Source organism: Lethenteron reissneri, chromosome 19 (assembly GCF_015708825.2).
Source record: "Lethenteron reissneri isolate LAM-NWPU_2019-01 chromosome 19, ASM1570882v1, whole genome shotgun sequence".
In the NCBI taxonomy this organism is placed as follows: Eukaryota; Metazoa; Chordata; class Hyperoartia; order Petromyzontiformes; family Petromyzontidae; genus Lethenteron; species Lethenteron reissneri.
In genome coordinates this window covers 9518712-9533100 of record NC_083797.1, presented here as the reverse complement: position 1 = coordinate 9533100, position 14389 = coordinate 9518712, and the positions used below count along the sequence as shown (strand labels likewise).

General features: G+C 41.9%; 1 protein-coding gene across 1 annotated transcript in view; it reads left to right on the top strand.

Moving 5' to 3' along the window:
• Positions 1-1067: 1067 nt before the first annotated feature.
• Positions 1068-14389, top strand: part of LOC133344242 (myomesin-2-like) — a 99328-nt gene continuing 86006 nt past the window's right edge. Inside the window, exons 1-6 of the mRNA XM_061554306.1 lie at positions 1068-1209; positions 2295-2497; positions 6322-6465; positions 6577-6784; positions 7964-8124; positions 10336-10428. Of these exons, the coding sequence (XP_061410290.1) occupies positions 2364-2497; positions 6322-6465; positions 6577-6784; positions 7964-8124; positions 10336-10428 (740 nt within the window). The 5' untranslated portion in view covers positions 1068-1209; positions 2295-2363. The remainder of the gene's footprint in view (positions 1210-2294; positions 2498-6321; positions 6466-6576; positions 6785-7963; positions 8125-10335; positions 10429-14389) is intronic.

Here is a 14389-nt window from a genome sequence, read left to right as displayed (position 1 = left end):
ATATAGAGCATGACGGCACCAACTCATTTTACATTTACAGTCCCGAATAGGAAATAGTTAACGCAACAATTCATATTATATTACAAATCAAAAGTGCTTACTTAGAGAAAATATGAGACCCGTGCATCATTATTACTTCCCAAACTTTTGTGATGTTTACGTTCTTAGTCTTAGATTTATTTATCAATGCCAGCTGTACTGAATCGTATCACCCCTGAATCGCAGTGCTTTTGTTTGAGAAAAGTAAGAGTACATCAACACATCCGCTGTGCTTTGTTCATTTTCCTTGGTTGCAGTCTCGATGGCTGAACAAGCGTTGCTTTGCTGTCATCCCATCAAGCTGAATTATGCCTCCCCCAGATTTTAACCGAACCAGCCCCAGGAGGGGTGTCTGTGAATCACACAAAGAATCCTAAGCAACAAACCCAACCACTGTCCCCCTCGCACCCCACTGTCTCCCCCCCCCCCCGCAGAAGCTCCAAAGCAACGTGGACATTGATGCGCAGCCCTCGAGAGGAGTATGTGAGAACAATTTAATGAGCGTGCTGGAGGACGCGTGGAATACTGATGCGGCACACATCGGGACAGATTTTCGCAAGTTTTCTCCTATGTTGCCATACTATTCAGCCACGAAACGTTCACACGTTTGCAACTACAGCTGCTGCGTAAATGTGCGCACCCCGTAAAACCTACTTATACATTGGCATGCCTTGCACACATGCTGTTACCCGTAATTCTTGTGAATGGCATTGCACTATCGTGGCTGTGTTTAATTTATCAGTGTGTAAAGTGCCCGTCTTGAAAAAAAAATATTAATTAGGCATCATTCGAAGTGTATTGTGTACACCCACTCGTGTTAGATAAGAGAACACGGTGTGAGAGATTTCTGTCAAGTGACCTCTTGAAAAAGAATGGCTTAGTCTCCACTCGGGACGACTCGAGTATTAGTTTCTCCCTCTGGTCTAATAAAGCGATGAGGCGCGGCGTGAACTGCCAGCTGTATTTATATCCCACGGGCCTTACATGGCCGTGTGGCTTGGGAGACATGCCTCTAGGGTTCGCACACACAAATGGCAAATTATAGGCAGTGCTGTTTTGGCAGTGAGTTGATGCTGTATGCTAACTTCTTGCGGGTCCCTCAACGCTAAAGGCAGAAAGCTTCCACTTTGCAACTCAGCTCTCTTCCTTTCTGGGGTTTAGGCAGATCTGGTAAGCATCCATACACAGAAAGCAACAACGTGTAATGTGTTTAGGAATTTGTGTATTGTCAGTAATGTGCTTTGTGCAATGTTTGGATCTGCTTAATTCTCACTTATGCTTCGTAACTTTGGTACACTTTGTCATGGTGGCATATATGTTATTATTTTTCCTGCATGGAAGGTTGCCAGCATTATTAACGTGACGTTAAAAAACTGGAATGTACACATATGATGTAGTGAATACATTTTAGTGTCAAGCATTACATATGTGATTTTATTGTATATAATAATAATAATATTTTACTGAATTCTTGCTTTACTGAGTGTGGCCATCACTGTGCCCGCAGTGTACAATAAAATAAATGTAACTGTAATACATCACCAAGAATCTCCATTACATTATATCCACCACGATATATAACGCAATAGATTTAACGTAGATTCATGTTCTTTTCTAGAATATTTATTTATTTTATTTTTAACCTGACTTAATTTTATTTTATGAGGTGGATTTTTTTTGGTTTATCCTGTAATATGGTCCCGTGGTGTTTAATCAATTGCGTAGTAATTCCCATTCTGAAAAGTAAAATGTATGCTCTAAATTCACGTCATTACTTTAAATGTAGGTGTCTAAAACAAAACTACAATATGTGAGTAATGCACTGTACACTGAGGATAACTTATGATGGCTATAACATTAAAGGCGAAAAAATATGTAGAGTTTGGTAAAAGTTTGCCCACTAAAGTGTACTTTATTTATGACGGCCAACACCAGTGACGATTATCTGAACCGGTCCTGGGCCTCCCCGAGGTTGACTCAGCCTCAAATGAGTACCTGGTGCGGTGTGTAAACATCGCCACTGGGGAGACAAAGGCGGCCGGGCGTGGTGTTGGCCACCCTACCCCCTCGTGTGCCGTGCCAGCCTTCATAGGTGCTCGCGAACAGCACTTGCCCCTACAGTCTGTTCAGGCTATACGGGAGATCTGTCTTTATCTTTGTTTTTTTTAAGTAATGGCCGGTCTCAATTATGGGCTGCATCAAAATACGACAGAGGATGACCTTCGATTTGTTTTTTTTGTTGCATGAATGCACAGAGAAGCGGACGACCAGCAAGGACAAGTCGGCTGACGCTCACATTGTAAGGCATCGGTTGTGTCCTCGTCATGGCCTCATCAACGTCTTCGGCCTCCTACTTCAAGCAGAAGCACCGGCAGTACGACCACCAGTATCGCTCCAAGCAGGTGCAGTCCGTGCTGCAAGAATATGGATCGGAGAGCAGACAGGCAGAGCACAGCCGGTAAGCGCACGGAGCTGGGACGTACCAAGTACTCACGTAGCCATTGAATGAGCTTGCTAATATTGCAAATGTTTTATTATGATGACTTCCTACCCCATGGTCTCTTCACACTCAGGTGTGTGTCAGTGTGGAGACATGCAAAGTGGCATATGAGCAGGCAACCTGATATTGAGTCCAGGGCTTGACAAACACCACTTCTGAGTGGTATTGAAAAGTCGGTCATAGGTTCCCTCCACTGCACCAAGCCACGCCAACCAATGTGGTGAAGTACGGCTAAACAACCTCAATGACTCACATGGCACGGGGATGCCTACATCTCGGAGTTAATACATAGATGTCATTTGTTATATGTTGTGCGAGTATTTTTCTTCCTATAAAGTGTGCATATTATACTTGATGTATAATCACGTCAGCGTAACGCTTCAGAGTAGCATATGAATAATACATCTGTTGTATAGTTGTGAGGAATATACTAAACCAAGTGTCACATTGTGCTTACATAAACATTCGTGATACCTAGGGTTGATTGCAATGGAAACAATGGAATTATTTTACCCGCACAACGTTGAGTGACTTTCACTCGAGGCACATTCCGTGACATATATAGGCCTCCTCAAGCCGTATCAGTTATGGGCGTCATTTGAACACTGGTAAATGGGGTTTGTGAAGTGGGGAAGGCTAGGACTGGTTTTAGATGCCACTCATCACTGATATTTACCATGGGCGGGAATTCAATTCATTCTTGATTTTAAACTTTTTTATACCTACGTGACTTTACCGAAAGAACCAAAGCGCATAATTCAATTCATGTGGTCAGGTTCAGAGCAGTCATACTTATTTTATGAAACTCACCTTTATTTTTCCTGTGTCATTTTTGATTTTGCTAAATCGTCCGTGCAACAACTTTCCAGGCGCATTCCAAACTCTTCACTTCCCTCAGCGGCATGCATCTGCAGATAACGTGTGCCATTGGTTGTCTCGGCCTTCTCCAAAAATAACTGAAATTACAGACGGGAGTGCTGCCTGTCCATTGGTCACACCTGCTGTTGAACATTAACAGACGTGAGCGGGGCAGGCAGGCAGCCACTTGTTCTAGTGACTCCGAGTGCTGCTTCTGTCCGCCGGTTGGGACAAAAAAAAGGTCCATTGCTCCTTGTGTTCAAGAGACTCGTACTCTTAGGTTTTTTCGGTAAAGTCACGTAGGTACAAAATTAAATTATAAAAATAATAATATAAATAATAATAATATTTCAATTATTTTTTTATTTTATTTTTACCTACGTGACTTTACCGAAAAAACCTAAGAGTATGAATCCTTGCAGTCACGAATGCTTCAAATCTAGAATTCAAGAGACTCGTCGATCTGTGCATCTCCGTTGCCTCTGGTGGGGGACGAGTGCTGTAAAGAGGGTGGGGTGATTATTGGGAGAAAGTGGTGGGACGTGAAGGGGTTGGGTGGGACGAGTGACATATGGTGTTAGTGTGGAGTAATGGAGAGAATGTGAGTGTGGCGAAGCTCTGACAGTAAGCTTTAGCTACCCCAATGCCCGTCACAAATGTGGCACCTCCGATTAGCGCGGTTGGCTATGTACGTTGCGAAAGAAGTTCGGGATACATGCATACATGCACAAAAATATGCACACATAATCGTATTAACCTGAGCACGCACTTGTGTATAATCTGACTTTCCTTCATAATTATATAGTCATGTTTAAAATGGCGTGTTTCCATTTAGAGCACAACCTGCTTGCATGTGTGCTATAAAACTATAAATAAATGTACTGTCCATGTATTTTTTTTACAAACCAATATTAACATTGCACAGGGGATTCAAATAGTCCATTCAATTACCAACCCATATCTAATCTCTCATCTTAAACATTAGACAAATTGGTGCAGAAATAGTTAATCAACTATCTAGAGTATTATCTAAAGTTAACAGGATATCAGTCTGGCTTAGACCTCAGCATAGCACTACCAATGCTTCACTCACAGTTGCAGATAACATTTCCAGCAGATACCTTGACAAAAAAAACATCTGCTCAGCAGTTTTCACATTTTTGGCTAAGTCATTGATACTGTTGATCACAATATCCTTCGAACTAGGTTACTTTATTCTGGCCTCAGTGAAAACGCAAAAGGTTAGTTCATAATGTATGTGGCCTATAAATAAATACGCATAACACCGGGATTTTGTTTCCGATGACTTCACTCAACTCGTCAAAGGTGCCCCACATGATTCTATGATCTGTCCTATTCTATGCTCAATCTGTACAGCATCAAATCTATCTCAGTATAGATTGTTTTACTTCATGCTGGTGACATGGTTCTATATACCCCAGCATCTGAATGCAAACACAAGACAATGTGTGAAAGTAAAACTAAACTATTTATATTTTACCAGCTAAATAGATATTTTTCAGAAGAAACCTGGAAATACATAGCAGCCAAATACTCTAAATGCATGTTTCTAAATCTCGAGGGAAAATCGGAGGACCCGGAGAACAATTAATGCGATCATGGGAAGGACATGCAAATTCCAAATATACAGGCGTCAGGGTCGGGATTGAACCCACAACCTCCTGTATACCAGGCGAGGTAGTTAACATCTCACCACCGGGAATTTGACGAGCCCCAGCTGCAAATTTCATGTTGAAAATGTTAACAAAAACGTTATGAAGTTTCAATAATTCTATTATACACGTAAACATGTGATGGATGCTACATTTATACCTATCCGAGACTGCTGCCATGTACAAATCAACATCAGGAATGACTTCGGCATCATTTATGTATGTTGAACTTCTTTCACACCGTACGTAGCCAACCATGCTAATCAGAGGTGTTGGGGGAGGACAACAAACTCAACACAAAAAGTAGTTTTAAAGAAATGAGTTTTCAATCTAGATTTAAAAGTGCATAGCTCCAGTGACTTCCGAATATCGGAGGAAGAACGTTCCAGACAGCCACAGAATCGCATCTAAAAGCAGCACGATGCAGTGACGGTCTTTGTTCGATGGTTAGCCAAAAGCTGCTGCGAGGATGACCGGAGTTCACGTGAAGGTTTATGCGCCTTCATGTGAGACTAATTACTATAGTAAATTTACTAATTGGTATGGTTTATTTGACATTATGATTGGTTGGTCACAGGGAGATTTATGAAACTCCAAAACCTGCTCGGCAATGAGCCTTTACCAGGAACACTAGCTCTTTTTCTTGTTCTTCATCATCATCAGCAGCAGTGACAGCAGCAACAGCAATGTGATTGTCATCATCTTCAACGAAATATTCATTACCATTCATACAATAATCATCATCACAAAATCATTACAATAATCTACATTCTAAGAAATATCTTCATTGCCCTTGGTTCCCGTTCACCTTCATCGTCGCTGCCTTACTCTCCATCTCGGTGTTTGCTAAAAAGTTTAGAGCAAACTTTTCTCAATACTTTTGATTTTGGAAAAATGGCCCATTGCGTCATCTCAGTGCTCCCTGCAAATGCCATACTCTCAAAGCGCAATTTACCTAGTTCTGTATGATGGCATTGCTCTGACCCTGCCTTGACCCCGCATATTATTGGCCGATCGGGCTGACGTGAGTGGCGGTGGAATGGGTGCATTTCGGTGTGAAATTGTCCTGTGCTGAATTGCAAAATGTGGAAAGGGGCTGGTTTTGAAACAAAAATGATCATCATTCTGCCACTTTTTTTGGTAGAATGACAGCCAAGATAGCTCCATGAATCGGGCCCTCAATCATTCAAGCTCGACATATCAAATGAAGTGCTACTAACGTTGTGCTGCTTGATTTGTTTGTTTTTACAGCAAAAAGTTCATTGTTTATATTGATGGAGGCTCTGGCTTAAGCGACCTGGATAGTTTATCGATCGCAACTTCCCGACATCCAACACATTCGAGCATTTTGTCAAAGTCTATGGTTGGAAGTGGATCGATCGGTGTTTCAGAACGGTAAGTCACGTCACAATATGCACACTTTTTACTAAAAGTCTCTACTGGCCATTGATATCCATTGTGGGCGAGTGGGTGAAATTTGTCATTTTGCTTTTTTTTCACTTTGAGGAATGTGGGCTTGATGCATCAAGAAGGACGCAGCTCTGCGGCAAGTCACAGTCGAGTGAGCAGCAGCAGCAGCAGCATGAGCAGCAGGCAGAGCAGCAGCAGCAGCAGCAGCAAAGTGGCAAGCTCTTCCTTTCGCTCGGCAGAAGAGATCCTGAGCAGCAAACGGCATGCCACACGGGACTACTCTGAAAGTGCTGCCATTAAAAAGGTTAGAAAACTCTCCACGACATTCTTGGGATGAAGGCTGCTTTAAAGCACGTGCCTACATCATTTCACCGTGAAGTCCTTACGAGGCTTCACTGCCCAGAAATGAGGTGGCTATAAAATCCAAACAAGCGTGTTACGTTTGCTAATGCAAGGTTTCCACGCTACTAGATACCGGCTGCAATTAATTAAAATAGTTGCAGACTTAATCCCCACTGGCGCTTAGGCCTTCATAATGTGATGGACTTCAGAATACATCATATAGCAAAGATGTTAGACGTTACAATGTAGTTAATTATATAATCATATACATAATGGTTTCAGCTTGCTTGGTTAATTAGGAAAGAGAATACGAGTCTTTTTAGATGTTATGCTTTCCAGCGGCTGCCGCAAAGTTCACGTACGGTTGAAGTTTCACTGGAACAATTAATTATGAAGGATTTGTTTAATTGCTTACAACATCAGTTGCTTGGTTCAGTCAATGTTATAATTAAAAGTTTGAAAATTCATTGCTTAATTCGTTAAGTGAATGAATTTTTTTTCACTTTCATTGATAGATACAATCTTGATTTGAAGCTTTCGTGACTGCAGAAATTCATACTCTTTGGTTCTTTCGGTAAAGTCACGTGGGTAGAATTGCCTTTATTATATTGATAGATAAGCTTTATTGTCATCTTTCACTCCAAATTATTGTTATTTTTAAATGATCCCTGCACTATTTTTGGACCCTAAACTTACACGAATCATAATTGAGTACCATCGTCATACAAATAGCGCAAGGCGATCATTAAGACACGATGTATCGCAGATGTGTATAGTCTGCCAGCAGGGGGTGATGTTAACGTGTTTTTTTTTTCAAAAATAAGTAATTTGCCAGGTTTTCAAATTTGAACCTGTGACACCGGCATAGGTGGCTGACCCGTCTTAAAATAACTTCACCAGATCTTTAACGTCCGTTTGCCATGGCCAGCCATGCTAATCGGAGGTGGACGGCATCTAATTGGTTTACCCGTTGAATTAACCAGGGCGGCCACTGCGATTTGACCACGAGCCTCTGCAACCAGAAACCAATGGGCTAACGCTTGGTTATGTCACCGCCCATGCACACCACAGTTCCGTACTGTAGTGTCTCACTCCAATGGGCATCCTTGATTCACACGCTGCCTGTGTTGGTCTGTTGCAGGTGCATGCTGAGTCCGAGTCCTATCTCAGCCAGGTCATCGACGGGACGATGCATCGAGTCCCGCAGTTCCTGGTGAAGCCACGCTCCCATTCCGTGTGGGAGAAATCAAGCACCAGGTTCATGTGCACCGTGCAAGGCTTTCCCGAACCTTATGTCAAATGGTGAGCACTTGTATCGTCCGCATGTCATATTCGCAGTGGGATGCCGTCGTGGTTTCGTGGCTTGCAGAGTGAGCCTGCAATCCAGTAGACCTGCGATTCGATTTGATCCCTCGGCTTGTCATTAGAAATAATGGCATTGTTACTTATATAACTTCGCCTCTGTCCACCCGAAGGTACAAATGGCGTACATTACACTTATTCGATCAGCAATCGTGCATGCAGTTGGGTAACGTGTGGGTACTCTCACTAAAGACCTCTGAAAGAACCAAAACGTAAAGACATCTGGTCAGAATGGAAAAGTAGGATAAATGTCCTCTCCAGAGGTCCATCAAGTGGAGGCACTTATGTGACCAGTCGTGCAAGCAACAGTTGCAGGGCTGCACCTTTATCCTTTTCACTATTATCAACATGGAGCATTTTCTCTGTTTACCATTGCTCAAGTGCAGGCATTGTGAACTCTTTAAATGTAATGGTTATTCAGGATTGCATACAACAATGTGCATGAGTGGTTGAAATAAACAATCCTGCATTTTGATCAGTGAAACAATGCACGACTCAGTCTCCAAGCTGCAGCACATCAACATCAATTGGGCACATGTTGTGAAAATTCAGAATGCCGGCACCAGAGGGTACATTGCACAAGAGATGATGCGTCACTGTTTGCCATCTGTCAGCCGGTTTTTGATTCCCTCCACCGCTATACGTCTTTACTTTTAAAATCCCAGATAAGGCCTATAACTGAGCTTTAATCTCCACTGTGTCAGTCAGTCACATAATCAAGGCCCACCATCTGGGAATTAACAGAACAATAGCTGTGATTGTACTAATTAAGCCAAGGCACATGGGAGATTGCCGATCAATTCTCATGCACTTGCCTTGCTGTCAATGCCATAATGAGGAGCTGAGTATGCTCGTAAAATTGTACTTTGGCGGATGCTCGGGTTTTCTTTTATGGCACTCTGCTCTCTCCAGCCAGCACTCTGTTGACTTCATAAAATTATTTACAGCCAGGCTAACATGACAAATCGGTTTTGGATGAAACACTGAATAGCCTTTAAAACAAACAAAGCGAGGTGTTAAAATGATGAAGCAGAATCATTTGTGGTGCTCATAGCGAGAATGGATTACAATAACGGGAGTTATTTTTGTTATTTTGAGAAGTTGATTCCTTAACAATAGCGTCAGCACAATGCGGCCTGGAATCAATTCTCCCCATCATTGCCTCTCAGTGAGAGGACTTCCACTGCAGCTCCACCAACAGGCCGGTCTCCCATGATCCCGCACGTGTGTAAATCTCCATTAAAGTGTCCTAACCAATGTTTATTTTTCGATTCACTTAACCAGCATTTGTAGTCACGGGGTTAAACAAATATGGTAGCTGTCTTCTCCACTTTATTTTTGTGATTTTATTTCTCAAGAAATGTTATCCCTATTGTGCTATCAGCATCGCGCGATGAGGTGAACTGTCAATTATGATCTCTCACTGAACAGTGCAACCCATTCATTTTAGAGAACAGGCATTAAAGTGACCTCTTGGTTAAGACAGTAGAAGGGATTCACATTCTCTGCATATGAGAGTAATGTTCGCTGCTATATTTTCATTCACCACATTTATAGAGTTAGAACCTTGTAGCGTAACGTAGAACCAACCCGCTATATCGTTACTATTAAATTCAAGGGGTAATATTTAAGTTCATTATGAATTATGCCCGTGTCATCCACCACTGCAAATGTTGTAAACAAAAATTCCAGAAAGGACGTTGCCTAATAGAGACAATTTATTACGAATTTAATTCGTTTTAAAATAAAAAAATATATATATTAGCATGATGAATGTTATAATGTTGTTAGATGCGCTGGTCATATTTAATTCGCGTTTGTTTTGACAACAATGCAATTAATTAGCAGCTTAGTTTTGGTCGAATTAAAATGTGGAGGCATTTTGATATTTTGTCGGCGTCTACATTGCTTCCCATCAAATGAATAATAATTTAAACCACGCAAATGTCAATTATGGGGATTCTTTGACCACACTTCACGCTGGCCATTGTGAGTTTTTGCTGAAGAGGGAAGCCTCGGAACTTGTTCAGATATCACTCGACACTAATGAGAGCCAGGGCCAGAAATCAAACTCACATTGGGAGGTTTATAGAGCGCATTGTGGTTATAAACACCGCGTGCCACCGCTGGCCCCCTCCTTTATCTTTGAAGGTACAAAAACCACATCCAGATTGATCCACGCTGCAGTGCTGGGAAATATGAAGTTTATGGCAACTATGGTGTGTACACGTTGGAAATCAACAGGTGAGTGGAAATTAACGATGAATCCGTACATTTTACCTGAACGTAATTGTTGATTGATTTTATCTATACTGGGCTGTTGTTGTATTTCTTAAATATATGCTTAATTATGTACAGTATTAAATGTTATGTGGAATGAATGTCTTGCCGTCACCTAACCAGGACCACCGCCCTTGGAAATGAGATGTTTAATCTCAATGGTATATCCTGCAAAGTATACACACTCACCTGAAGTATTTGACTAAAATAGGACTATAACATATTGCTAGTTTTTTTTAAATAGTCGTCAAAACCGAGTGACATTTTCACCTTGTATTAGTTAACGCATCTCTGTTTTGGTGAGGGAGAACAAGCCCTGAGTCTGACCTGTATGGATGCACGTTGGTATGTGCAACTCGTGGGGACTGTTGCTGGCAAGAAAACAAAAAGCCACTCGTAGGCATAGTGTGGAAATATTGTTAATTATAGTTTCGCTCCTGCGTATGAGCATGTGTCGTTACGTCAATTTAAGCCGTGGCTTGGCTTTGTTTAAACGCCGAGGCACATTAATTGAAGGCAACTTATTTTATTGTTTTGTTTTGCATGCTTCCTTGGATGGAGCGGCTTTGGAAGGAGAAATAGGGTTTTCGTGAAATAAAGAATTCTTCAAAAAAGGAGGACTTGACCCCATCACCCCATTCATGCCTGCCATTCCTGACAGCTGCCCCCCCTCCAAAAAAAAATCACCGGGCGCATGCTGTTTTCGACATCTAGGCAATGTAACATGCACACCTGAGAATATCGGTGGCTGGTAACGGTGACATTTCCATGACATCACACTCATTAACTTGCAAGCCGGACAAGTCAGAACAAATTCGTTCTCAAACGCATTAGGCGGCGCACTGCTGCTCGACATGCACGGCACGTAGCCCATGCAAGTAATACCCGGAGACGAAGCAGAGGGGCTCTTTGTCAAAGGCTTGTGATCAGATAGCGCAATTTCCACTCTCCGCTAGTTAATCTACGGCACTGAGTTGTAAGTTTGTTTTAAATGAGGCCAAACAGGGACAATCACGAGTCCTGCCGCATTGGTCGTCCATCACATGCTGATATATCTTGAGGAATGTAAAGACCAAGTGTTGAGTGGCCAAAACTATGTTAATGGAATACATTTTGAGTTGAGTGCACTGTTTTCCTACCGGCATCCAGACTGCTGAAGTAATGGTAATGTTCTTGCTCTGGCCTTGGCAGTAATGTCAGAAGAGCACTGCTAAATATATATATACCACTCAAGCAGGATTGAGATATGATGATGATCATCAGCTGTGATCTACTCACTTCTGGATGAAGGCCTCCACAATCCGTCATTATCTCTCATTGTCTCACGATGCCACGAAACCATATAGCTGATGCACACGAGCTGATTTCATCGCTCCATCTCCACCGTGGATCTCCTTTCGGGGGCGCTCTCTCTTTGGCGTCTACCCCATTGTTTGCCTTCACCACCGGTCATCAACCCTCTTAGTTATGTGTCCTGCTTGAGCCCACTTGACACTTCTTCATAGTCAATATTACATGCAGTACTTCATGTATGTTCTTTGACAATGTGTTCTTCTTTCTGTCTCTCAACATAAATGTGAAAATACCCCCTCCCCGCTACCCTTCTTTGACACAATTGACACAAAGGCGGTCACTATATCGCACGTTTTCAGATGCGATTCTGCGGCCGTCTGGAACGTTCTTCCTTTCAATATTGGAAAACCACTGGAGCTATTCACTTTTAAATCTAATTTGAAAACTAATTTCTTTAGAACTGCTTTTAGTGTTTATGTTTGTTGTCTTCTCGCACTTCCGATTAGTACGGATGACGACATACAACAGCATACGTACATTACAACAGTAATTGCATTGTATTGCTCATCGTACGTGTTTCTAACAGTAAACAAACTATATACGGTAATACCCCAATTGCCGTCTCACACGTTTACATCGTTTCGCAATGCGTCGTCACTTTACTATTACTATCACTTCCCGATTTGCGTTGCCTCAACCCACACTTGCGTCGCTGACGGCATCGTCCACCCTTTCTCGTATCTATCGCCTCTCAAACCTTCGCCTCCATCACCTACCACGCAAATTGCTCTGATATGCTTCTCTACGATATTCCTCGTTGCGCCGTTCACGAATGCTTCCCCGCCATAAACCGGGGTCTTACTTTACTATACTCTACAGTGATGTTTATACATCAATAAGATCGAGATATATTGTGCATAAAACACTGACATCCACGTGCCAGTAGTTTTCTTGTGGCCCTGTGGCAAATGGATGGGCTGTCTTGTATTTGATCGCAAGCAAAAGAAAAGGAGACACTTATTACAGCTATTGGCAGCACTACACAATGAACTATTCTTGTGAATCACGTCACAAGGTCATTAACATAATCGTGACCTTTTGACGTAAGCAGCACTGGCATGCAGAGGCTAGACTGAATATACTTTGGCAAATTGCTTCACTGGCAAGCACACTCGCCATAATAAACTCAAATTAGTCTATAAATACATATTGCGGCCATTACAAATCATTCAGACAAATTTTAAAAAGGCCTTTATTTATATTGGCGGATTTGACTATGAACTCAACATTTAAGCCTTCTAAAACATATATACTTTCGTCCAAGAATATCAAACATCACTGTTAACGTGTTACCCGATGGGTGTTTGTAAAGCACATCTGCCGATCTATTTGCACGTTCCTTACAGCCACTCACTTAGCTGTCACGGCTCTTGGGCTCTATTCCCAACATGGTGTTGACACCCTCGCAACTCCATGTAATAAGTGCCAGAACTTAACCCAATACCTCATCTGCACTGTTCACTGCATCGTGTTCATCATTAGCGTGAAGGGACATTTATCTTGAGTTTTCGTTACATGTAATGACTTCAAGTCTGATGCCGACATTAAGCCACTGATTTCCAATTAAACCATTAATTAATGCATACACACCTTTTAGTGATTGTGCTTTTATTACGATGGCATTTTAGGTTTGTATTTGTACTGTCACCTGTGCGCCGGTATCTATCATATACAAACAACGAGTTTGGAGTAGAATGGTGTTTGCGGAAAAGCACACTGCACTGGAGAAGCTGGTGTTGTTATGCTGCCATTGGAAGAAAGCCATATTACATACACGTGTTGGCCACTCAGTTCAAATGCTAAAGAGGCTGAAATTAGGGTCTTGCACAACCGTGCTTTGGTAGGTAAAGGGGTTAAAAGGGTGAAACAGGCAAAGTGCCACGTCTAATGAGCTGACAGAACTGTTGAAGGCAAGGCACAGGGGAGCCAATGGAAGAGTGGCAGGCCCAAGGAGGGATCAGACATGTGAAACATCTCTACATGAAATATATCACTCCTGAATTAATTTCTAGCACCTTGCGAAGCCCCGTAAGGGCTGCAAAAGATCCTAAGATGTGATAAATTAATAGGCTGGTATTGCGTGTCATGGGGATGTCTTATAGTCCCCATCTATGCACTTGCAGCTGAAACAATAACAGATATTTACTGCGTGGAAGTCCATTTTATTGCTAGACTTTCTGGCAATTTCTGTCGATATTTTAGACGTGAAATTAATTTTTAAACAAAATGCTAGAGTTCGTGGTGAACGGTATAATTAACATATTTTAAAAGTACATGTTATGCTAAAAATTATTTTTTCAAAATACGTATGGGTCATAATAATCATCAGCCATGGTCAATCCACTGCTGAATGAAGGCCTCCTCAAGCATCTGCCACCTCTCACGATCCTTGAGATAACAGATATAATCGCTCTATCTGCCCAAATGACTTCTTCTCGGGCATATTTCATTCCCGATGTAAAAAAAAAAATAAACGCATGCAATATGTATTTGCTTTTTTTCAAGCATAATACACGACGAACTTAGATATTTAATACATGTAACTTTCAATCATCATAAAACGTCATCAATG